This window comes from Sinohyriopsis cumingii, chromosome 16 (genome assembly GCF_028554795.1).
Source record: "Sinohyriopsis cumingii isolate HCF-2022 chromosome 16, ASM2855479v2, whole genome shotgun sequence".
Classification (NCBI taxonomy): domain Eukaryota; kingdom Metazoa; phylum Mollusca; class Bivalvia; order Unionida; family Unionidae; genus Sinohyriopsis; species Sinohyriopsis cumingii.
Window position 1 is genome coordinate 23,361,276 of NC_142976.1, and position 24,631 is coordinate 23,385,906.

The 24,631-nt window shown below is 37.1% G+C and overlaps 1 protein-coding gene across 1 annotated transcript in view; it reads left to right on the top strand.

Moving 5' to 3' along the window:
* The first annotated feature begins 211 nt into the window (after positions 1-211).
* The window catches only part of LOC149780074 (uncharacterized), a 40,077-nt gene continuing 15,657 nt past the window's right edge, over positions 212-24,631 (top strand). Inside the window, exons 1-5 of the mRNA XM_089936311.1 lie at positions 212-320; positions 2,201-2,419; positions 10,186-10,234; positions 13,075-13,208; positions 18,895-19,020. Coding sequence (XP_089792437.1) covers positions 318-320; positions 2,201-2,419; positions 10,186-10,234; positions 13,075-13,208; positions 18,895-19,020 — 531 coding nt within the window. The 5' untranslated portion in view covers positions 212-317. The remainder of the gene's footprint in view (positions 321-2,200; positions 2,420-10,185; positions 10,235-13,074; positions 13,209-18,894; positions 19,021-24,631) is intronic.

The window sequence follows — 24,631 nt, forward strand, 5'->3', positions numbered from 1 at the left end:
TTAAAATGTACACAATTCCGATATCTTTAACTCTACAAACGATAGCAGAAGGCTGTCAACATACGCTGTTTTATAGAGACGGCACGGCTGTTGAGGAGAAATTGAAGATTGCATAGACTTGTCACGTAATGATAAAGGTCGGAAATTGAGTTCGTTTCAGTTCCCATTTAGCATGATCAGTGATTATCTCCAAGATATCTTATCATTGAAGGAAAGGCTTTCGTGACTTGGCTGCATATTTAACAAAGACGACCCTGAACCTGACTGCATTTTGGAGCACTGTCCACATGCGAGTCTAGTCCTGATACTTCAGAATAATGGTAAGAAAGTTTCTCTCATTCAGTTCAAAGACTTATGGCGGGGAGCCCCGTTTCATGTGAGTATGGATGGTGTTGCTCTGGACATGACAGGAAAGAAATTCACAACCACAGATACATGTAATCTCAAATTGTAGAGAGTAAAAGGTCTTACCCAATTTTAAATGGAACGATGCACCTTACTTTAACAAGTGAAGGACTATGGCGATAATCATGTATGTTAATGTTCATTACACGTACGATTATTTGTCCAGGAATGTTTAATATGACTCTTTTCTGTTAACAATGATTAAATATAAATCTATTTGATACATCAATATTGATATCGGTATACTCCACGTTTACTACATCTGATTTGTTATCATAGTGTTGGTGACAAACCAGAGTAATTAGCCACAAATTCAGCATTACTTCTGACTTTATTCTATATCAATAAAATTCTTTAGTTTGTCCAAAATATGGACACAGGAGAAAAAAATAGTTGCCTTTCTCCATAGCCTTACATTATGGTTATGCTACTATATGTATAACCCGAGTGAATTTGCCAACAGATTTTAGCATTCTTAATTCTCAGTTTCGAATGCACTGATAAGAACCAGGCATGAAACTGTACAATATGTTAACTGGCGCAAAGGGGACAAATATATAGATATATGCAAAGGCATTGACCATATTTTAGAGGTGTGGTGGGAGTTATTTTAATGTAGAGTCCGCATTTTTCAATTAAGCATAAACATTTCGTATATTCCTAATTAAGACCAGTGAAATTTGTCATCTTGTATGCGACCTATGGACAGAAGGAAGCCGGTGTGGGGGATAGAGCAAAAATGTAGGATTTTATGTTTTTGTTTGCTTAGAAAGAAAAACATCCATAACAACTGCAACATTAAATGTCCATCCTACAGTTGTTTTCGGTTATATATATATATATATATATATATATATATATATATATATATATATATATATATATATATATATATATATATATATATATATACATATATATATATATATATATATATATATATATATATATATATATATATATATATATATATATATATATATATATATATATATATATATATATATGACACAGATAGCATATTTCATCTCTCAGAAAGAAATTTATAGTCGGCAATGGAATATGCACTATTATGTTATGACTTGAATCTTTAAATATATTGTATATATCATATTGGTAACTGAAAATTTCTTAAGGAGCTTTGTATTGGCACTGACGTTGCAATAAATGACTATACCTACCGTGTGCTAATTTCTATATGAATAAAGCATGAAAAGCAGAATTTGTCGTTAAAATTCATACCGATTTTAGCACCTGCTCTCTACCAATTACAAATTTGAAAGAAAATACTAAAAGCAGACTTGTACGCACATTCAGCACTTTTTCTCACATGCAGGTGTCAGTACATTTTTACCAAATTGCCACATAATGTAGACTATGACCAAATTGCCACATAATGTAGACTATAACCAAATTGCCACATAATGTAGACTATAACCAAATTGCCACATAATGTAGACTATAACCAAATTGCCACATAATGTAGACTATAACCAAATTGCCACATAATGTAGACTATAACCAAATTGCCACATAATGTAGACTATAACCAAATTGCCACATAATGTAGAATAAAAGTTACGTTGCATGTCTACCACTTATTTCTCGTGTTCGTAATTTTAAACTCGTTACATTAAAAAATACTTTTCTATGTACCTTTCTGAAGTTAATAAAGTCCTCATATCTTGTTAATAACTTTTGCTAAGTGCAATAAAACTATATGATCCAATCCTTACAAGTTAAAGTACAAACATAAGCGTCAACTCTATATATTTTCTTACCTACATCTTTGAAGGCAAGTTGGATTATTGTGGTATTCCTAGTTCAAGCCTTGTTGGTGATAATAGAAGCTGCCGAATGCACGTGCGCGATAAACGATACCCCTATTCACACCAGCTATAGGACGCCTTCCTACAGTCAATACGTTCTAGCAACGGGAGACTGCGCCTCATTCCATGGACACGAGGTGAAAGAAGGGGAAATCACCTGGCTGCAAATTACCTATGATGGACAGGTGAATACTCTCTCTCTCTCTCTCTCTCTCTCTCTCTCTCTCTATATATATATATATATATATATATATATATATATATATATATATATATATATATATCACACAGCAAATAACGCCTGAAGTGCGTGTGAGTCGGCAACTGACAGTTTATAGCACGATAAACTCAGAAAAAAAAAACAACGCTATAACTCTTATTATTATTTTATTTATTTTTTATTGTTATTTTTATTTAAAGATATTTCCTATCAGTTTTAGAGCCTGTTTAAGCGTATGAATTCTTTTTGAGGCGTGTGCTACGTAGCTATTTATAGAACAGGGAACTCTCCATCTGTAACGTAATAGCTACTTCAATATCAAACAAACATTTCTATCAATGCGATCTAACGCTTTGAACATTCCACGTCATGGGTTTAAGCTTTATCTAAATTGGCATATGTTTTCTGAGTAGGTGTTCAATATTGAAAGCAAAAGATGTGTTGGTTTGTTCGACATACGAATGACTCTTGGATTTGATGATATCATAAGTTTATTGTGACTTGTGAATCGTTATTGTCCAGACATGTGAATAACCAATTTTTGCGTCTTTAAGTCTATTTTCGTGTTGATTAATAAATTAGGTTACGTACAGGTGTTTCTTACAAACGAAATTAAGGTTATCTGTAAATGGTTAAAGTGATGGGGGTCCAATAGTCAAACAGTGTAAGACATCGACAGTGAAAGTTACGATGGGGTGTGTAGCGGATCTCCCAACCACCTAGTTCGAGTTTCCCCTGACTCATGCCACCCCATTTTAGATATTTGGACATTTGTGTTGGGCTGTAGGGTCAGAGTCCATTTCATATCGAAAAGTTGAAATTCGCCGACACCATTTGGTGTCGGCATGGGGTAGCCGCTTACTAGCGGCCCAACAAACTTGAACGACCTTTCATCGAGATATACCTGCATGAAATCGATAGCAATATGATTTCTTTTCTCAGAAATTGCAATCATTGCATTCGTTCTGTCTTTAATTCGCTGACAGACGAGACGAAACGACATCGTTGCTGAAATTTGACCTGGATCTGGCTATTTGCATTCCTAGTCATGTGACTACACAACTCTCGCAACCTACATATTTTTGAGAAAATAAATCACATTCCTGTCGATTTCATGCAGGTATATCTCGATGAAAGGTCATTCAAGTTTGCTGGGCCGGCTAGTAAGCGGCTACCCCATGCCAACACCAAATGGATTCGGCGAATTCCAACTTTTCGATAGGGGATGGACTCTGACCCTACACACTAACATAAATATCCAAATATCAAAAATGGGGTGACAAGGGTCAGATGAAACTCAGGACTAATGTACCACGTGAAAGAGAATGACGTCCACCATTTATTTATGACTTCTTTTCAGTAGGCCAATGAGAAGGCAGTATTCCATTCAGCGCGTTTGTCTTGCATATTAAGAAGGCGCGGTCATGGCCATGTCGAGCAGTAGAGTGGGAAAATGATGTGGCATTCCTTATAGGTATAATAGTAAGCCAAAATTCGGATACGCATTCAAAGTCGTATGTTTGAGCTAAACATCGGTACCAAATTTATTACGCTACGCGAAATGTAGCTTGAAATATCAGCGTTTATTCTTAAATAGTTCGCGCTAGAAAGAGGAGAATTAATCTCCCTTGTAGTTGTTTTATAGTACATGTATGACAGGTAAATTGTTAGCAACGATACGAGCCCCAGTGGGTATATATTGGAACCTGTTTACTCGCGTCTGGATTGTTAGATTTACTTTTGCTTGCCGTACGTACGGAGACATACAATTGTTTTATTCCCTTGTTACACAAAAATGTTGGTTCTGCAGTGGCCATTGAGAAGACGGTCGAATAGAGACAGAAGTGGTACGCTTTTGTTGATTTGTCTGTTTTGATGTCGGAATGAATCGCCTTCCTGTTGTCAGCTTGTCGTGCGTTGCCTTCTGCTATGCCTATCTTGGGTTGCTGAATGAGTGTTTTGTCTTATTCATTAGTTGTGTGGATTTGGATCTCGCATTCATCGGTAAACGATTCAGGAAATGCAGGATTGTAGATTGGGTTCAAGATGTTAAAATTGGTGTTAAATTAATCAAAGATGTGTCAGGTCTGACGAAAGAAAAACAGGGTTATCGCAGTTGTTATTGGAATCATTATCGATCACATCTAAAAATGCACAAGTCTCATATATTGTAACTGGTAGAGTTGTCGGAGAAAATTTCTTTCTAAGGACACACCCACAGAGACTGCTGCCTCTTTGTTCTCTTTTCTGGTTGTATGGTGTCATCAGAAGGAGTGCAGGAACAGGAATTGAAGTATGCATTGTCATGCACCTGACAAGTAAGAGGGCCTTTGATGGCTAGCCAAGAGGGCCTTTGATAACAGTTACATATTTTTCAATTGTTTCCGGATGGTGAGGAAGGTAAAGTGTAAACCTCGATTATAGGTACACGGTCCTATTTGAACTTCATACATGCTATCAGCTCAGACCAGAACTTCAGCATTAAACGCTCCAATTTAAGTTTGATGACAGATATAGTTAACTTTAGCAAATCGGCATCATGGCAGTGTGCGTGGTTCCTATCACGAGTTGGTTGTTTGACAGTGGCAAGATTGATTAAAATATTGGGTCTAACTGATTGTCATTGTAGGGTGTTCTTGAGCTGCAAGTGATATGTTACAAAGGTGTTTGTGGTTTGTGATAGTATTTTCGAGTTGTTTGCTCCTTTACTCGGTTTATTATTTCGGTTTTATATGTTACGAGCTGTTTGTCAATGTCATCGAGATGGAAGCCTTGTTTTCACGTCGTTTCTTTCACTCTGTTGCTAGGGACTGCTTTAGCCTGATTTTGAGATATACGTCTTTCAGGGTAATTTTTGACTAAATCTTTTGGCAGATTGTTAATGCTTGATCATGTTTGTTTGTTGGCGCTGGGACTGATATCCAATCTTAGAGGTGGTAACAGGAGCTCATTTTCGTGACCAACACTTGCCATGGTTCCGTAGTTGTGTGTTACGTTATTGCACAGTTTTGATCTTATTGATGCACTGGATCTGGAGCCCTGACACTTACCGTACAGATAGGACTGACGTTGCCACGGCACATATAAAGACCTTTGTGGTGGTTCTGTGATCGTGCTTTAGGGCTTTGCATAGTTTGAGAGTTAGGTATAGAGTCTAGATAATTGGTGGTCTGTCGTTGCTCCTCGGGGTACTTCTGTTATTGCGCGTTGGAGAATCTTGTCGTTAGAGTAGATGCAGATCGATATCTTGATTTCCAATTTCGTTTGCGATACAGCTTTATAATAATGTGTTCAAAGTCCTTATTTGGCACATTCTGATGTGTCTTCGGTAGAATCTGTCCTACAAACTGGACCAAACATACCATCTTCAGTTTTTGAGTAAATGGCAGGTTCAAGACTTTTGTCATCCAAGTTAGCGATGTTTAAGGGTGATCTTCGGACGCTCTTTGTAGAATATAAGAGCTGATACCATGCCCAGTGATGATGTTTCCAGTCTGGGTAGATACAGACATTTGGTATTCGTGTATGTTCTCTATCATTTCAGAGAGGGCTTTCGCGACATATTGCTTTAGCAATATAAGGGAATGAACGGGAAACGATGCAATAAAAATGTTATTATGGTATGTGATACAACATATATAGTCCAGCTCAGTATAACATAGCTGAAAATACTGAATTTATGTCATTTAAATAGTTTGTTTGGTTTCATCTCAAAAGCATCAAATGGAGCGGCAGCAATGTATATTTAAAATACACCAACACATATGTTATATATATATATATATATATATATATATATATATATATATATATATATATATATATATATATATATATATATGTGTGTGTGTGTGTGTGTGTGTGTGTGTGTGTGTGGTGTCCAAACTTCTTCCAAGCGCTATATTTGCCATTTATCAACATAGACAATGTGTTGTATCGCGCAGAGTAATCTATATTTTTCTAGTTCTTTTCTTTTTGTGTTTGTATCATTGTCTCGACTATGACAATATGCCGACTAGGCCAATATGCCACCCATCTCATCATTTTGGTGAGAAAAACTGATTATATGTGGATGGAGGTGTTCGTTTGTTTCGTCTCAAAGTAAGAGAGGGCGTGAACTGGCCTTATTTATTTCAAATATAACCCCGCAAAGGGTTTATATGTGGGTTCTGTTCTTTTCCACATGCTAAATTTTTGTATTGAATTCGTAGACATAATTGTATTCCAGTTGCTTTTCTTGGCATTAAGTGTATTTACGGAGCTAGAGCCCAAACAAAGAGCAAATACTCTGAAGCCTCTTTGACCAAAGCTGTTGGCTGCAGTGTACACATTGCGAGAATGTACAGCTGTATACGTGAAGTATATAGCACTATTTACATGCACTTTTGACAAAGAGGAAGGTTTTCTGCATATTTTAGTTCATCTCAGTGTGTCAACTTATTGCGATTGTTATTAGCTTCGGTCTCCTAGTATACTCTCACTTTTATCGGTACGCAACAGAAACCAGCATTTTTATCATCATTTATCTACAGCTTGTTACATGTCATCCATGATTTCACATCAGAAATGCACCTCTATACACCTTGGATGGTAGCATCAACTTCAGTTGGGTGGCTAGATTTGTATATCTGGATGTCATCATCGTACAACTGGTGGTGAGACACTGCACGATGATCTATGACACTTGAGAGCGACTGAGTGTATAGAATGAAGAAAACAGGTCCAAGAACAGACCCCTGTGGAACACCACAACATAGATCAACTGGGTTGGAGTGTATTCCATTTGCAGATACAATTTGTGTCCTGTTGACCAAGTAGGACTTGAACTGTATCATGAATGCCAAATACATGCTAGAGACGGTGAAATAATATATCATGGTCTATTGTGTCAAATGTAAGGACTGTAATCTTTCCGCATTCCAAAGCAGAGAGAATGTCATTAACTACTTTTAGAAGAGTAGCTTCAGTACTGTGGCAAGGGCAATATGCAGATTGTACATTGCTATAAAGACTGTTTGAATTCAGATGAGATACAAGCTGGGATAAAACAACCTTTTCTAAGATTTTTATATGAATGGGAGATTAGAAACTGGGAGGTAGTTCTTTAAATCGTTATGGTCTAGTGTTGGTTTCTTCAGCAGAGGCTTTACAATGGCAGTTTTGAAAAATGATGGGAATTCCCCCGGATGAGAGAGAGGTATTAATAACATCAGTTAGTGAAGGCAGTACTGGATCTAAGCACTCAAGCAGCAGTGATGTTGGAATTGGATCAAGTTCACATGACTTTGGTGCACTCTTCATCAGGATTGTACGTACGAAATCCATAGAGACAGGTTCAAATGCTGCTAATGGTTGCCGCTCAAATTCTGTATCCCAACTGTATGGTGACGACAAGTCGATTGAAATTATGGTGTCCAGCTTATCTCAAATGGTTTGTACTTTGTCACAGAAGAAATCTGCAAACATGTTTCGAAGGTCGACTGGAGAGAAGGTAGTTGGAAGTGGTGTAGATTTGTTCCTTGACATTAGCTTGTTACTAATCTCGAAAAGCTCTTTGCAGCTGGAACTTTCCATGATCTTAGTATTGTAGTGAGCTTAGTTCGCTGCATGGACTATATCTGTGACATTCTTCTTAGCGGCTTCATAGATCTGCTTATGAATAGTGAGTCTGGTGGAAAGCCAAAGCCTCTCAGCTTTACAGGTCTCTTTTAGCAGTGCGAAGCTGGTCCCTAACACTGCTATACCATGGAGAACACTTTTGAATTGATACTCTGCACTTGGTATCTGGGGCATGTTTGTCGAGCAATGAACGCAGGCAGTTATCGAGTTGTTCTGCTGTAAGAGGTAAGCAAGTTGTTCGGTTAGCTTGGATGGCATGCATTAGTTTGGTTCTATTTATCATACGGAAGTTTCTCTTAGTAGCAGATAAAGGTGGAGGATTAGGGACTGATAGGTCAATATGGCATTTAATGCAGAGGTGATCTGATGCAAGGTCATGGGATACCAGGGAGGACCGTAGAATGTTATTATCAGGTCTATGAAAAATCCAGTCTAAAATGTGACCATGTTATGGGTGGGTTGGTTAACTGACTGTTTGAGGTTGAATACATTAATGGAATCTATGAGTTTTTATGTGTTTGGGTTTCCGGGACTGTCAAAGTGAAAGTTGAAATCTCCAATAATAATCAGGTTTCCACCTATCGAAGTTCCATACTCCAGGAGATTCTGAAACTGCTCCAAAGAGAGAGATTCAGCCAGCTTGTTTTTTCTGCTAGGAGGAGGGCGGTATAGGCAGAAAAAATGGACTGACCTTTGCTCCAGTGTGAGTGTGGTTTGGACTAGTTCAAACGATATGTGGTCGAAATTGAATGTTGTGGTGTGGTTAAGACGTTTGATCATGGATTTCTTTGTGATGACAGCAATTCCACCTCCGCGAGAGTTACGGGGGAACGACTTGATGGAGTAACCAGTGGGTGTTAGATCCGCACAAAATTACAATTTTCCTTCGAGCTTACAAACTTCATACTTTTTTAAAAATAATTTCTGCATTTTAGAATATAATACAGAGAGATAAATCTTGTTTACCTTGATGATAGCCAATGATTATAAATTCAATAGTTGCGATATAATGCAACAATCGTTTTGAAGAAATGTATTTTAATAAATTCAAAATAGAATACTAATGTGGGATAGGTTAACATTATTCTTTATTACTTAAATAATCTTTTATTACCACATTAAATCTAAACACGAAGTTGGTAACGAACTCGTCTTTTCCAATAATAATTACCATAAATACAAATGAATATAAATTCTTTAAAACAATTAAACATTCCATTACATTATCATATAAAATAAAAGAAATCAGAAAAATGTTGCAAAAATATGAACTTTACCGTTAGAATCTCAAATATTAAAAAGTGCCTACTCTTTAAATAAGTTTCCTAACACATACGATTCTTACCTGTAAGAAAAGACAGACAAAGTCTCCTGATTCATTGAAGAACGATTCTGATTTTGTGCAAGCCGCTCTTTATTTATTCACAATTTTGAACCTATGCCTATGGCCAAATATGGACACACGTCTAGCTTTCTTGCGTTCGTTCGTCTCGAATCAGAACGAGGCTCCCGTTTCTTCTGACAAATACTGACTGTTGACTACGTCATCAGACAGACAATTCTGCCACATCAGCTTACTCATTCAGGAGGAATTTTTGGAATTCTTTAGTCCTGCAACCTCCACAACTTACATAATGCAATTTTTTTGCTCACTTTACGATACAAGAGAAATTTATAGTGCAAGGGAGTTTTGTCTGTTTGCTCTTAAGGACGCAATCTTTAATAAATAGTATATAATTGTAACACCGAAATAAATGAAATTAATCTCAATATATTTTACTTTCAATATAATTTAATGAAAAGTTACTTTTAATATAATTTAGAGAAAATGTCAAACTTATTACTTTACTAAAAATTATGTCTTAATATATTATTTGATTATTTCTCCAGAACACGAGTACCAACGCAATTAAGTTAACTTTCATTAATTGTCGTCTCATTGATTTTTATTTTAACACTCCTTCGTCTTGCCCAAAATAGAGTAAACATTCTTCCATTGTTTCCTCAGTTCGCTTTTCTTGACCAAACCACTGTGTCCCAACTTCTATAGCTCCCACGAGCTTCAATTAATAAGACCATTATTGTTTTTGATTAATTTTGCGTAATTTTTAGATTGGATGGGTGATAAAGGACCATGTCAAAATATCGGCCTGTAAAAGGGGTAAGCATGACACTTTTTATACCTAACAAACTTATCCCTCTGCATTTATCATTTTCAAGGTTAAGGTTGATATCTGTGATTTGTAGATATAAACAGATTTAAATCGCCTGCACAAATATGCAGAGAAATTATGATGTAGCCTCGGTATCATAGTCGTCGTCACCTATGGTGTTATCGTATACGTACACCTTGATGTTTGGTCCGTTTCGTAGACATTATTAGTTATTAAGTTCCAAAACTTTATCTATACATACTTAATAAACCGTATAACACAACAATATCAAAGTAGATCCCGTCATCCTACCCTACACGCATTCATTGATCATGAACACGTTTTACTTTGTTTCAGTTTTTGGAACACTGGAACACTATTAGATATGTGCAAACACTCTTGAAAGTGATACATAACAACAAATACTTAACCCAGTAGGTCACACAATTGGTCCAAAACGAACATGGTGCCAATCGTGTAGCTAACATGCCCATCGTAAGGGCAGTCTTGAAAATGCTGTTATTTCTACCTTTCCTGAAATAAAGTTGTCAGATCAGATCTCCAAAATGATGACCACTCCGGCCATCTTGAAATATTTGTCATCACTACTCTTATTGAAGGAATGGTCGAATCGAAATAGATTTTCACTAAAACTGCACTAAAACTGCAACTGGTCCTGACCTGAATAAAATTGGTTCGTATTATAGCCGCCATCTTAAAAATCTTGTCATCGCTACTCATCTCGCATGAATGGTTTAAGAAAATGGCTTTTCCACCTATAAATTTCTTGCAATATGTAATTAGTTTGGAATAAAAATGGTGCAGATCTGAACACCAGCGTATATGTATTTTGTGAAGGAATTTGAAACGCAGACCTAATTAACTTTGGAGTTAGCGTAAAGGTCATTGCTTGGATGAAGATATTTCCTTGAGTTGATAAACAGTTACATGTTCCAAAATGCTTTTTGACTAGCCTTTGTACTTAGCTGCATTCTAATAAACATGTTGATAATTTGAACTGATTTTATAATCACAGTCGTAAATCAGTTTTTTTATATAGTAGTAATGGCTTGTGGGAATAATAACACAAATAAGAATACATAGATTATTTTAGAATAACATTTTAATTATGCTAGTTTACGATCTAATCAAACTTAGTCTTTGGTTATATCTTGACATAGTCTGAGAAAATTAAGTATAGTGACCGTCAGTTAATTATATCAGATTCATGGTCAAAAGCAATGTCAAGGAATGTTGTACAGCACTTAGTTATCTTGTAAACATGTTAACCAAAATATGCAAGAATTTATTTTTATTACCAAATTTTGAATTTTGTTGGGGCCACAAGAGCATCAGTCCATTCGAAGGACTCTTGTTTCAATAAGGCGCGGGTAAATGATTTCACTGTTACTTAGGATCGAACCGATGACTGACGGATTGATAGATATTTCTTCTCGTCCAACCAACTGAATTACTCGACTATTGTCTCCTTCGGCACGCGTATTATGAAAATGATGACGTTAACGTCATTCTTTTCCCCGACGGACTGAAAGAGTAGTCCAATCGACATTTCTCCTAAGGAAGTTACGAGTGACGTTTTTTGCAATAGTTCAGAAATCAGTCTGAGTTAAATTAGATTGTGTTCGGTGTGATGTTAAAAATTATTTGAGCGCAATAAATGCCAGAATGCGGTTTCAGATTACATTACAAATACACTTTTACGTAACATAGGGTGTGCTCTACAGATAGCACGTACTTCAGAGAGTGACTGACTAATTTGAATTTTTTGCACAGTAGAAAAGCTGTTGGCATGACTCTGTGTTACTTTCATGTAATGTGGTTGAAATTTCTTTGAATACTGTACTTGTAGAAATTGTACACAAAGATAATCGAAATAGCTGCTCCCTGGTGCTAGACAAATCAGCCTGAAGTAGTCTAGTACACTTTAGCAGTTATTAAATTGGGTAAACGAATTATGCCAGACTGGAAAGCACCAGCTTCTGAAAGAGCAGTGAATGAATTACAATATGAAGAAGTTATTTGCTCGTTTGTTTATAACGTACCTTTGATGTCCACGAAGTGAAAATGACCAAGTAGAGCTAGCTGTCTTTTCATAGTTGCACATCTGAAGTAAGGACAGCTGTATACTCTATAACCCATGTTACACCCATCAATCAAACGCAAAAATAAAGACAGTTACAAGTTCTTTTAACAATGCCTAAGATATCTAAGGTCTTTTTATTAAACAGCCGGGATAACTAGTGAGGAAAATCTGGGAAATTATTTTGTTTTAAAATTCTAAACCTGTTCAAAATACGAAACTGTACAGAGCCACCATACCTTAAATTTGCCTTATTTTTGTGTGTAATTGTCGAAATTCCTGCTAAACGGAGACCGTCTTACTCCGACCAAACTCTGACCAATGGAGCTTTTCAGTGCGTTAAAAGCAGCATTGTAATGGTGGGCGAAGTGCCAAAGCATTTACTGGTTTCAGAGTACTAGATTAAATTTTAGGTTTTGTTGGACCTAAATACGAATAATATAGATATGAGTGGAAACATATTTCTTTGTTCTTGATTTCTTTCTTCGGTGATGTTTCACATTTTATATATGTTTGGAATTTATAAAATATTGTCTTTGTTACGAAGTTGTATGGCATGTGCGAGGATAATTGCATATTCTACAGTAGGTCTCATCTACTTTACGTTGCCGTGTTTCATTGTATTATTTCATCTGGCTGTAATAATATCACCACTTTGCAAAATATGTCATGTTTGTTCATGTTGTTTTTTCTTCTCTCTTTTGGTTATATTTATGTCATATGTTATTATGCCGTGTTCCACTACAGCCAGCCCATTTCACGACCAGGCTTGCAGCGGTGGACATAGATATAGTGCTACAGGAACAGCTTATTTCCCGTCCAATGATCCGATAGAAGGGGGATTTGTGGACATGAGAGGACATCCACTACATACCCTTCAGGTTAGCTACTTTATCAGGTAGAGAGTCTATTTTAATATGTGGGTATCTAAGGAAAAATTCAAATATATCGAGCCCTGAAAACACTGTCATATCCATACAGTGGCTGAATGAATACGACTTTTGAGACATTGGAGTACATACACTGACGACCATATATGATTTTGAAATGCTTTGTAGATCAAAGTGAAGAGTTATGAATTTATGTCACGTTTCAAAAATAGGTTCAACTACTATTGGTCCTGTGGTACTATGTTTGAATAAAGATCGTAGATAATCGCAGGTAACTTTGTTAAGTTGTGAAATGTATAAATAGTGAGTGAATTAGCAACTAAGTAACTAAGCAAAGTACTTTGTTGTTTGTAACGCCACTTTTAAGACAATGGACGCTAAGTGCCCACACAGAGGCAGAGTTCTACGTAAAGTATGTAACCAAAGCAAATTACAGTACAGTACTTAAATGGTAGTATGGTATACTAAATTACAGTACAGTACTTTAAAGGGCAGTATGGTATACTAAATTACTGTACAGTACTTTAAATGGCAGTATGTTATACTAAACTACAGTATACTACTTTAAAGGTCAGTATGGTATACTAAATTACAGTACAGTATTTTAGAGGGCAGTATGGTATACTAAATTACAGTACAGTACTTTAAAGGGCAGTATGGTATACTAAATTACGGTACAGTATTTTAAATGGTAGTATGGTACAATAAATTACAGCACAGTACTTAAATGGCAGTATGGTATACTAAATTACAGTAAAGTTCAATAGTAGTGTGTTATTGGGGATTTGACACCCTCTGACCAGTTCTGGTTCACAGGCTCGAAAGCTCATTGGGATTCTCCATAATTTTTCCCCCATTGAGGCTTTTTTGCGCACGTGTGCATCAATGATTGAAACCCACGTAGAAGCATCGCTTGTCTTCAGTGCTGTGCAAATCAAGCATCAGTGCGCATCTTTTGTCTAGGCTACCCAGATTTAGGCTAACACGTTTTTTCGACGTAGCCCATCGCACGTTTTCGACCACTAGTATTCACAGACTATCAACCAATAAGATGCGCTTATGTTGCAGAGGCGATTCCAGTTGGGGCCATTATTGTTTGTACCGTGCGAGAGATTTTCTTGACGGAGCATTAACATCTAGACCACCGATATGGCATCAAAGCGGGACACCGATGGTCTCTCGCACCAAGCATTCCACGCGACCGCTGTGCGCTCCAGACCAAAACAACAAATATACACATCACTCGCATATAGAAAGCAACCAGACCCAAAGTAGCCTCCCACCTCGGTACGTTGGTGAGTACCGGCAGCCATGGTAAAGGAGTAGAAAGTAGTATTCCAGAGATTAGCTTGATGATGATCGAGCCTGGACAGGTGAGCAATACTCAGCTGTCGAGTAACAGAGGGCCAATGCTGATATCTCGAGTGTCTGAACACTAACGCCGCAGGCTGAGCCAGCCAGTCTGCGGCATCGGTACTGAGCAACATTCCTCCTCCACATCTTCGTCGCCAGGAAGCAACCATAAAACTGCTGGCTAAGGTTTAAGACAGCGAAAAACTTCCGCTATACATGGACATCGCTTCACATCCAGCAGTCTGCTTGGCATCGAAACATCCAATCTGGTTAGGTCCGTTGTTGGAGGATATGACAGCTATTTCGGCATGGAGTGAAGAGTGGTCTTCAACAGATGTTGTAAACCACTCCCTCGTGGCTCTGCTGTCTGTCTGCCCTCCTGGCATTAAACTTCCACGACATATGTGGACCACGCTGAACAGTTTCCGGACAGGAGATGGTCGTTGTGCAGTCAACCTTATCCGCTGGGGCCAGGCCACTGACTCTTCCTGTAGCTGTGGTGCTCTACAGACTATGTCACACATTGTGAACACTTGTCCACTTATAAAGCTGCAGGCTCTGTAACTTGATATTGATGACGCTGTTAGATGGCTGGGCATGCATTACACGCGATTAATAAATAAATACACCGGTACGTCAACTAGAGAAAGGAACAGCTTCCATATAGATTTCAATACGGCAGGGCAGGCAGTCTAAGCTACTTATGCAGCATGGGGATCCGCACAGTAGCTCCAAAGGTGGGTAAATGTGGGTAGTATCGGCAAAAATAAATGCATTCTGAAATTGTGGGCTAAAATAACAGATGCACATGAGTGCAAAAACAATTCCTCAGTGAAGAAAACTGATCAGGAATCCCAACTGGGACCACAGGTGCTCGACGCAAAAAAAAAAACAAACAAGCAGTAATCTGAAGTAAAGAATCATAAAGAGTGACCAAAATGACTTAGATTATTTTTTTTCTCAACATCAAGCTCATGTCGAGCACATGGGACTGAGACTGGCTACCGGAACTGATCAGACGGTCTCAAATTCCAATTGACACAATAATGAATTTAAATAAAGTTAGTGAGTGAGTCAGTTAGTTAATTGGCTTGAGAATGAGTGAGTCAGTTACTTAGCTCGTTAAGCAGTTAGTTCGGTTGCAAAATAGATAAGTATGTCGCTATCTACATTTCTCACCCATGCGACAGAGAAATCTAGCTGTTTTGCTAACCATACTTTTATTATCTCAGCCTGGTTGTCCCAGACAGGTCGTCTCAGTCAAGGTGTCCACGCGCTCAGAACTACCTTTTAAAAGAAGAAACCTTTATTTTCTTTTGCAATGCCTGACATAGTTGTTCTAAAATCCAACAACAACAACAACATCAAATATATAACAAAAAACATAGCAACTTAAGGTCAGTCTTGGAGAACACACCATACGAACCATTTCGAAAGAGACAGACCAACACACACGCACACGATGTCGATCTATTTGGTATTATGCTTGTTCGTTCCACACAACATGGTCAGTTTTATCCTATCTGCAGGCCTAACTCAATACATTTTCAGGTCAGTGTCATTAAATGTAGCTAAGCTACCTAACTAGTTTAAAATTTGTGTGAAACAAATTATATACTGTTAGCTACGTTTTTATGACGCTGATCTAAAAATTGACTGTGCTACAAATAGGATAAAATTCTCAATGCAATGTGGAATGAACTATGACAGAAAACACTGATCCATGCACACATACTATACACTTCATATCCTCTTGGAGTGACAAATAATATAACCCTTTGACTGGAATTTCCTTGTCTTGGTGCAAAACCTCAACATAGATTCAATTAATCAAGGGAAACTCAGGCTATACACACTACTGGCCACAAAAATCCCAACTTTTTCAACAACTACAGAAAACTTAGTCAGATCCACAAATGTGTTATGTCAAACATGATTTCTTCTAATTTTGTTAAGCATCTCCATTGTGCCCCAGTCGAATCAAACGTATACCTACAATCTTTAATGACAAATAATGTACTTACCAGCCAGAAGAAATAATTTGTCTGTCCACACATTAATCCAGAAGCAAATTTCACTGTAGCTCTTGCCATATTTGCAAGACAGATTGTTTTCACTAAAAATATCGTGAACGTGAAAGTTTAGCACATGCAGGGCCGACAAGAGGAGTGGGGGCAACCGGGGACATATCCCCGGCCCGTAAGTCTCGTGGGGAGACAAATAATGTAACCCCTTGACTGGGATTTCCTTGTCTCGGTGCAAACCCCAACATAGATTCCATTATTCTCTCCTATGCAACAGAGAAATCTAGCTGTTTTGCTAACCTCACTTTTCTTATCTCATTCGGGTTGTCTCCGTCAGGTCGTCTCAGTCACAGTGTCCACGCATTAGGAACTACTTTTTAAAAAGGAGAAACTCCTGTTATCTTCTGCTGTGCCTGACGGAGTTGTTATGAATTGAAATAACAACAACAGATATATAACCAAATGAAATTCACTCATAAAGCAAATTAATGTCTAAAAATCGTTTTGAGAGAGACAGACGCACACACGCACACGAATTTGAATTATTTATCATGTTAGAAACTACACACAGCATGGTGAATTTTATCTTACCTGTAACTTAGCAAATTTTAAGGCAGCGTCATTAAATGTAGATCAAAGTATATAATTAGTTTTAACGAAACGAATTAAGTACTTTCATGTAGATTTAATGACGCTGACCTAAAAATTTACTGAGCTATAGACAGGAAAAAATTCTCTATGATGTGTGGAACGAATTATAACAGAAAACACTGTTCCAGACACACAGACAATACACATCACTGGTGACAAAAAAAAAATTCTCTCAAGAGCATCCGTAATGACGGCAGCAACCAGAAATGTGTTATGTCTGACCTGCATTCTTCAAACTTTGTCAAAAAACTCCATCCAGCCCAAGCTGAGTCAAACTTTGTTACAAATGAAAATTCATGTTCTTATCCAATCAGAATGGTTCATTCATCAGTCTACAGCTATTCCACAAGAAGATTTCCATGTAGCATATCAATATACCGGTAATAGCAACACTTACCATATTTCCATGATATAAAACATACATTTCCAAGACTACCTGAATGGGAAATCTTCTCAGTCATTACACACTTCGTTAGACTGAGCTGGGTATTTTATTGTACATTGCTACCATATTACTTTTCCCAGATTAGAACTGATGAAAGTTAAAAGTTATCCGTATAAATGATATTAAATACTTATGGTTATTTTCAAATGACATCCATCTGTTAAATGTGATAATACAGTAATAATGCCAATGATTTTATATTCCTGTTTTCTTATGCGTAGAACTGTTGCACGTTGAGTCGACTGAGGACCCCATTGCCGTCATTAGCATAAACATAATGCGCGTTTACGAAATTAGAAGTACGTAGCTCGAGACGCTCATGATGTAATACTTGCAACACGTAACAATTATAACTTGGTTTTTTTAAATCTTTTTTCTTGTCTATGACCAGCATCTATAGCTAGATTATACTTAGATAATTATTCAGGTTTTCTTAAATGAGTACAAAACCTGATGACCTTTATTCAGAGTGAGAAGCAATAAAAGTGCCTGATGAATACTGAGTTTTGAATCTGCTAACTATATTGCAAAAGTGCAACGTTATTTTAATTTAAATGAAAAACAAAGGGTAATAAAATATTCTATTTCGGCGTTTGTACCAAGGCAGGAAAATCTCAGTCAAAGGGTTACATTCTTTGTCTCCTCTTCGACTGAGCCTCGCGGGGAGAAAAATAATATAACCCGTTGACTGGGATTTCCTTGTCCCGATGCAAATCCCAACACAGATTCTCTTAATCTCGTTAGATATTGATTATTAATATAAAAATAAATACTTTTTTCGTTTGTGGTTTTCTAAAGACATGCATATCAGTAATGATCCAGTGTCCAAACAAAGTTCTGAGATAATGGTCAGCTCAGTCAGTCGGTCAGTCAAGAAGTCAATCGAAATTCAGTTTGTTAATTAGTTGCAACACCAGTTAACTTGTTTGTTTAATGACAGTGAAATAAAGTGATTTACATGGTCTTCTCGTGCAGTATTAATCATTATGTAAATGTTATATTAGTACCATATACCTTCCAAGATGAAATGTTCAGTGTTCCGTATGGAAACGATGAATTTGAACATTGACAAAAGTATACATATCAACCTAGTCTGTAACTTTCTGCTTCGGATTTGTGGGCAGTCTAAATCAGTTCTGTTCAATGCAATTCAATTCTATTCTGCTAAGTTAAAATCTGCTATTTTCTATCAATTCACTTCTAGGATTATCTGGCAGGCCATGCGCCCTTTGTAAGCGTTGCTATGGACAACCATGCTGGAATCGCATATGGTTCGCACGTATGTATCCCTGAGATGAACCACAAGTATCACAGAGTAATAGATTTTCAGGTGAGTGAAGACCAACAAAACCAGTTATATATTTTATATACGTGGAAAAGTTTGTTTGGAATATACAAATTTTGTCTGATTTCTTTAATCAAAGACAATATTGCTCCTTCAGTAGCTTCTGTTCAACCTGAATGACACACGATTTGAATTCGAGAAAAAAAACTTGTAAGACATCTTTTCCATTCATATTGCTGTCAGCGATTGTCTGATATTCGGCACTCATTTAAATTTGAATATACTGCATATGGGTAAAACAAACTAATACCAGACACCAGTTAGAAAGATGGAATAGTTCATTTTCCCACAGTCTAAAATGAATATATAAATACATGAAGAAATTCCAGTACTAACAAAATATATGTTACTCTGAAACTCAATCACACTATGAAGACAATTGTTGACGAAAATTCAAAGGAATAAAAGCGAAATTTTTGCACACATTATGCAGAACGGCCAAATGCAAAGGAAAAAATGCCAAGGAAGATGCATGTCTTAGCTTGTAGTGATGTAAAATGGTCCTCTTGAGAGTTTTTTTATACTTTGATAATATATATTTCTACTTCATTACAACATATTCAAATTTACCTACACCGTGAACATAATCTGCGGTACAGGATAGACCTATATATCTTAGAAGGCAGGTGTTATGTTTATCCAATTTGTATTCTGCGATTGACCTTTATCTCTAACCGACGTTTAGGACTTTGGGCCTACCTAACTGGTGCGCTCTTTTAAAACACCATATTATATAGCTAATATTTGTCTGAGACTGTAGATTATATATTATGATAATTGTCACTTATAGTTAAACATGTTTATATGGCCTTTTGACCTTGGAAGTTTCTAGAAGTAATCTTGTTATGAATTTGATGGAAAATGACCTTCATACAGGTCCTGTTATTGTGTCTTTGTGTTTAATATAACGGTAGTGATAAACAGAATTACTCATTCATACCATAAGATCCAAAGTGGTATCATACTTTTAGTTGTGTTCAGTTTTAAATTGACAGGATGTATTATTTAAATTATTCACTGGAACTCCAAAGTGCTCAATAACACTTTCGAACTAAATCGCTATTTTAGGATTATTGCGAATTCATTGAGAGACATTTGGATTATATCATTGCGATACGTCAGAATTGTTAGCCCATCAACACTATTCCATGCTATGGTTACATCAGCACTTTCAAGATTGAAATTCATTCGGAATACCATGAAATGCATTCCTAATATACTATACATTTGGACTTATGATAGAATTCGTATGACTATTTTAAGTAACAATATTATAAGTTCTTTTTAATTTGTTACTTAGCATTTCATGTAAATAAATTACACTGTACTTGAATTTTAGAAAACTTGTTGGTTTTCGTTTCTGTTACTTAGCTTAACGCAAAGTTGTTACTTTGGGAAAGTGGAAGAGCTGAACATTATGTAGAATGTTTACAGCATTACAGCTTGAAACAATGATATACTAAACAAGTTAAAATTCGTAGCATGATTTGAACTGATTACTTACGTAACAGTACACAGAAATATTGTTGTAATACACACCCTGGTAAAGCAGTGACTTACTTGTACCGCATAAAATAATGACGTAGTTGTACACACAAATGAGTGTCAGAGACTGGTCGGACATTTTACCAAACTGAAATGACGGTTACAATAACATTCTTAAAGGTCAAGATATATAACTCCGGTCGAAGGAAGCGTGCTTATTCGTTTACTTGACGATAGAAACAATTTGAACAACTAAATGTAAAAAGGGTGAAACAGTTTCAATTTCAAATTAGTAACATTTTTTTCACAGCTACATTCTTAATTTTACCGACAAAATATCTCAAATCAGACAGGATTTTTTAAAGGGAAAGGATACATAAGGTATTTTTTTTACAAACATGAGTTATTTCTGTAAGACAAACGACATTCAGGAGATAAAAAGATTAAAAATGAATGTTATAAAGTTAGCACTCGTGTAATGGGAAGGATGTGATAAATCAATTAACATTGGGGAACCATAATAAACCATTGTGCCATTACGTAAACGACACTGCCATCTAAGACGACTAAAGAACGGTGAATAAATAGTGATATTAAGAAACAAGCTTATGCAGCATAACGAATTTCTAGAATGTGACAGATTTGGGGAAAAACGCATTAAAACATGAAGGATTAAAAATATGCACGATGTGCAGATTTATGCTGACTACAAACCTAGAGGTGAAAAGGACAGTACATCCAAAACACGTACAAGTGACTCACATGACATGAAAATAGCCAACTTTAAAAAGTATAATGACTGTTCGTAGTGAATAGGGCCACCCTAGGGACAATGGGAATTAGCATCACAGACCCCCCCCGGGCCACTCTCGGGACTATGTAAATTTAACATGGGGAAAATTGCTGGGCCACTCTAGGGACAATGGGAATTTAACATGGGAACAGAGTTTCGGCTTGTCTAGGGACAATGGGAATTTAACATGGGGAATAGAGTTTGGGCTTGTCAAGTACAATGGGAATTTAACATGGGGAATAGAGTTTGGGCTTGTCTAGGGACAATGGGAATTTAACATGTGAATACAGTTTGGGATTGTCTAGGGACAAGGGGAATGGAACAGGGGACTATAGTGTGGGTCTGTCTAGGGACAATGGGAATTTAACATGGGGAATAGATCGTGGGACTGTCTAGGGACAATGGGAAATTTAACATGGGGAATAGATCATGGGACTGTCTAGGGACAATGGGAAATTTAACATTACGGAAACCCCTTGGGGGATATAGCCTCAAGGGAATTTAACATATGGAAATTGAACATGGTAGGTCTGTATAGCGTTAAGGGGAATTGAACATGGTGGGACTGTCTAGGGACAATGATGGTAGAGGGTCAAACACAACAGAGACAGAAACATATATACACTAGTACAAGCGTGAGATTTATATACAAAGCATTACCAAGACCTGAAATCTTGCTGAAGTGTTCAAAAATTTGCATAATTGTAATGATGCTATAAATAGCTATAATCAAGGAAATGCTCAACGACAAAATGGATGTGACTAAAAGTAACGCTAAAATGACGAAATTCTCCCAGAATTTAAAGGAAAATAAACATATCCCCGAAAATTAAGTTACAATGGTTTAGACTAAAATGGATACAATTAGTAACTACTTACAATATCAACTTGTGTGACGATCGTGGATAAACACCCATTTATCTATTTATAGCTATAATCAGCTGAAATTCCTATGAAATCTCACTATCTATTTATAGCTAATACATATGTATAGCTACAACCTATGGAAATCCCCGAGTCCATATTTATAGTCTCAAAATTTCCAGCGTCAGTGACGTCACTGTACTAAACACTAGGGGATAAATGTCAACAGTGTTGCAAGTGGCTGACCTGAATACGCGCTACTGTAGGTAGGTAGGTAGAGTGTATTTGATAGGGATAAAGTGAGTTTTATAGGAACAAACAGAGACCAATACACACACACACAACGTACGCGCGCAGACATACGCGCGCACACACACACACACACAACGTAGGCGCGCAGAAATACGCGCGCGCACACACACACACACAACGTACGCGCGCAGACATACGCGCACACACACACACGCACTATAAAATGGATACAATTAGTAACTACTTACAATATCAACTTGTGTGACGATCGTGGATAAATACCTATGTATCTATAATCACCTGAAATTCATATGAAATCCCACTATCTATTTATAGCTCCAACTTGTGGGTTATTCCTTTGGAAAATCCCACTATCTTTTCATAGCCTCAGCTTGAGTGACGTTCCTGTTTATGAATTCTAGTACATATGTATAAAAATACAACCTATGGAAATCCCCAAGTCCATATTTATAGTCTCAAAATTTCCAGCGTCAGTGACGTCACTGTACTGAACACTAGGGGATAAATGTCAACAGTGTTGCAAGTGGCTGACCTGAATACACGCTACTGTAGGTAGGTAGGTAGAGTGTATTTGATAGGGATAAAGTGAGTTTATACGGACAAACAGAGACCAATACACACACACACACAACGTACGCGCGCAGACATACGCACACACACACACACAGAGGAAAGAGGAAAAAAACAAAACCAAACATACTATCCATACAAACGTACGCGAACGCATACAAACCCCAAATATACTATCCACACAACGTCGCTAGCGCATCCAAACCCCAAATATACTATCCACACAACGTCGCCAACGCATAAAAACTCAAATATACTATCCACACAACGTCGCTAACGCGTACAAACCCCAAATATACTATCCACACAACGTGGCTAACGCATAAAAACCCCAAATATACTATCCACACAACGTCGCTAACGCATACAAACACCAAATATACTATCCACACTCGCAAGGAAGAAGAAAAAACCCAAATATACGATCTACACAATGTACGCGAACACACACACACACACACACACACATACATACACACACACACACACAGAGGAAAGAGGAAAAAACAAACCCCAAATATACTATCAACACAGAAGGGAGATAATACAAACCCCAAATAAACTATCCACAGAAACGTACGCGAACGCATACAAACCCAAAATATACTATCCACACAAACGTACGCAAATGCATACAAACCCCAAAATATACACAATCCATACAAACGTACGCGAACGCATACAAACCCCAAATATACTTTCCATACAAACGTACGCGAACGCATGCAAACCCCAAATATACTTTCCATACAAACGTACCCGAACGCATACAATTCCCAACTATACTATCCACACAACGTCGCTAACGCGGACAAACCCCAAATATACGATCTACACTCGGGAGGAAGAAGAAAAAAAAACAACCAAATATACGATCTACACAACGTACGCGAATACACACACACACAGACACACGCACACACACACACACACACACACACACACAGAGGGAAGAGGAAAAAAAAACAAACCCCAAATATACTATCCACACAGAAGGGAGATAATACAAACCCCAAATATACTATCTACACATGGAAGAGGAAGAATACAAATCCCATACCTACTATCCACACGGAGGTGAGATGTAAATAAAATAAACCCCATATCTACAATCTACGCAGAGGGAAGAAATAAATAACCCAATATACACTATCCTCAAAGAGGTAAGAGGAAAAAGCCATAATATACCAACCACACAGAGGGAAGAAGAAAACCATTATACACTATCCACACGGAGTGAAGAATAACCCTTTATATATACTATCAACATAGAATGAAGAAAATAGCCCATTATATTCCATCAACACAGCGTGAAGAAGAAAAAGTTTTTTGAAAGCACCTAAGCCCTCACCTGCAATGACCAACTCTGCCAAGCACCTACACCCCACCCCACCCCCAACACTACAAAACCCATTTAACCCGTTATTTTATGGCATCAGTGTGTGATTTAGGAAACATCAAGACACAAAATGATGGATGAATAGATTGACTATTGTTTACCGACTTGCATGCCTAAAGAGCGTGCGTGAAGGAAAACATCCTTCCATTTCAATTCTAACTAAAACATGATCCAGAGGGATAGAGATAGGTGAAAGAGCACAATTTCATAAA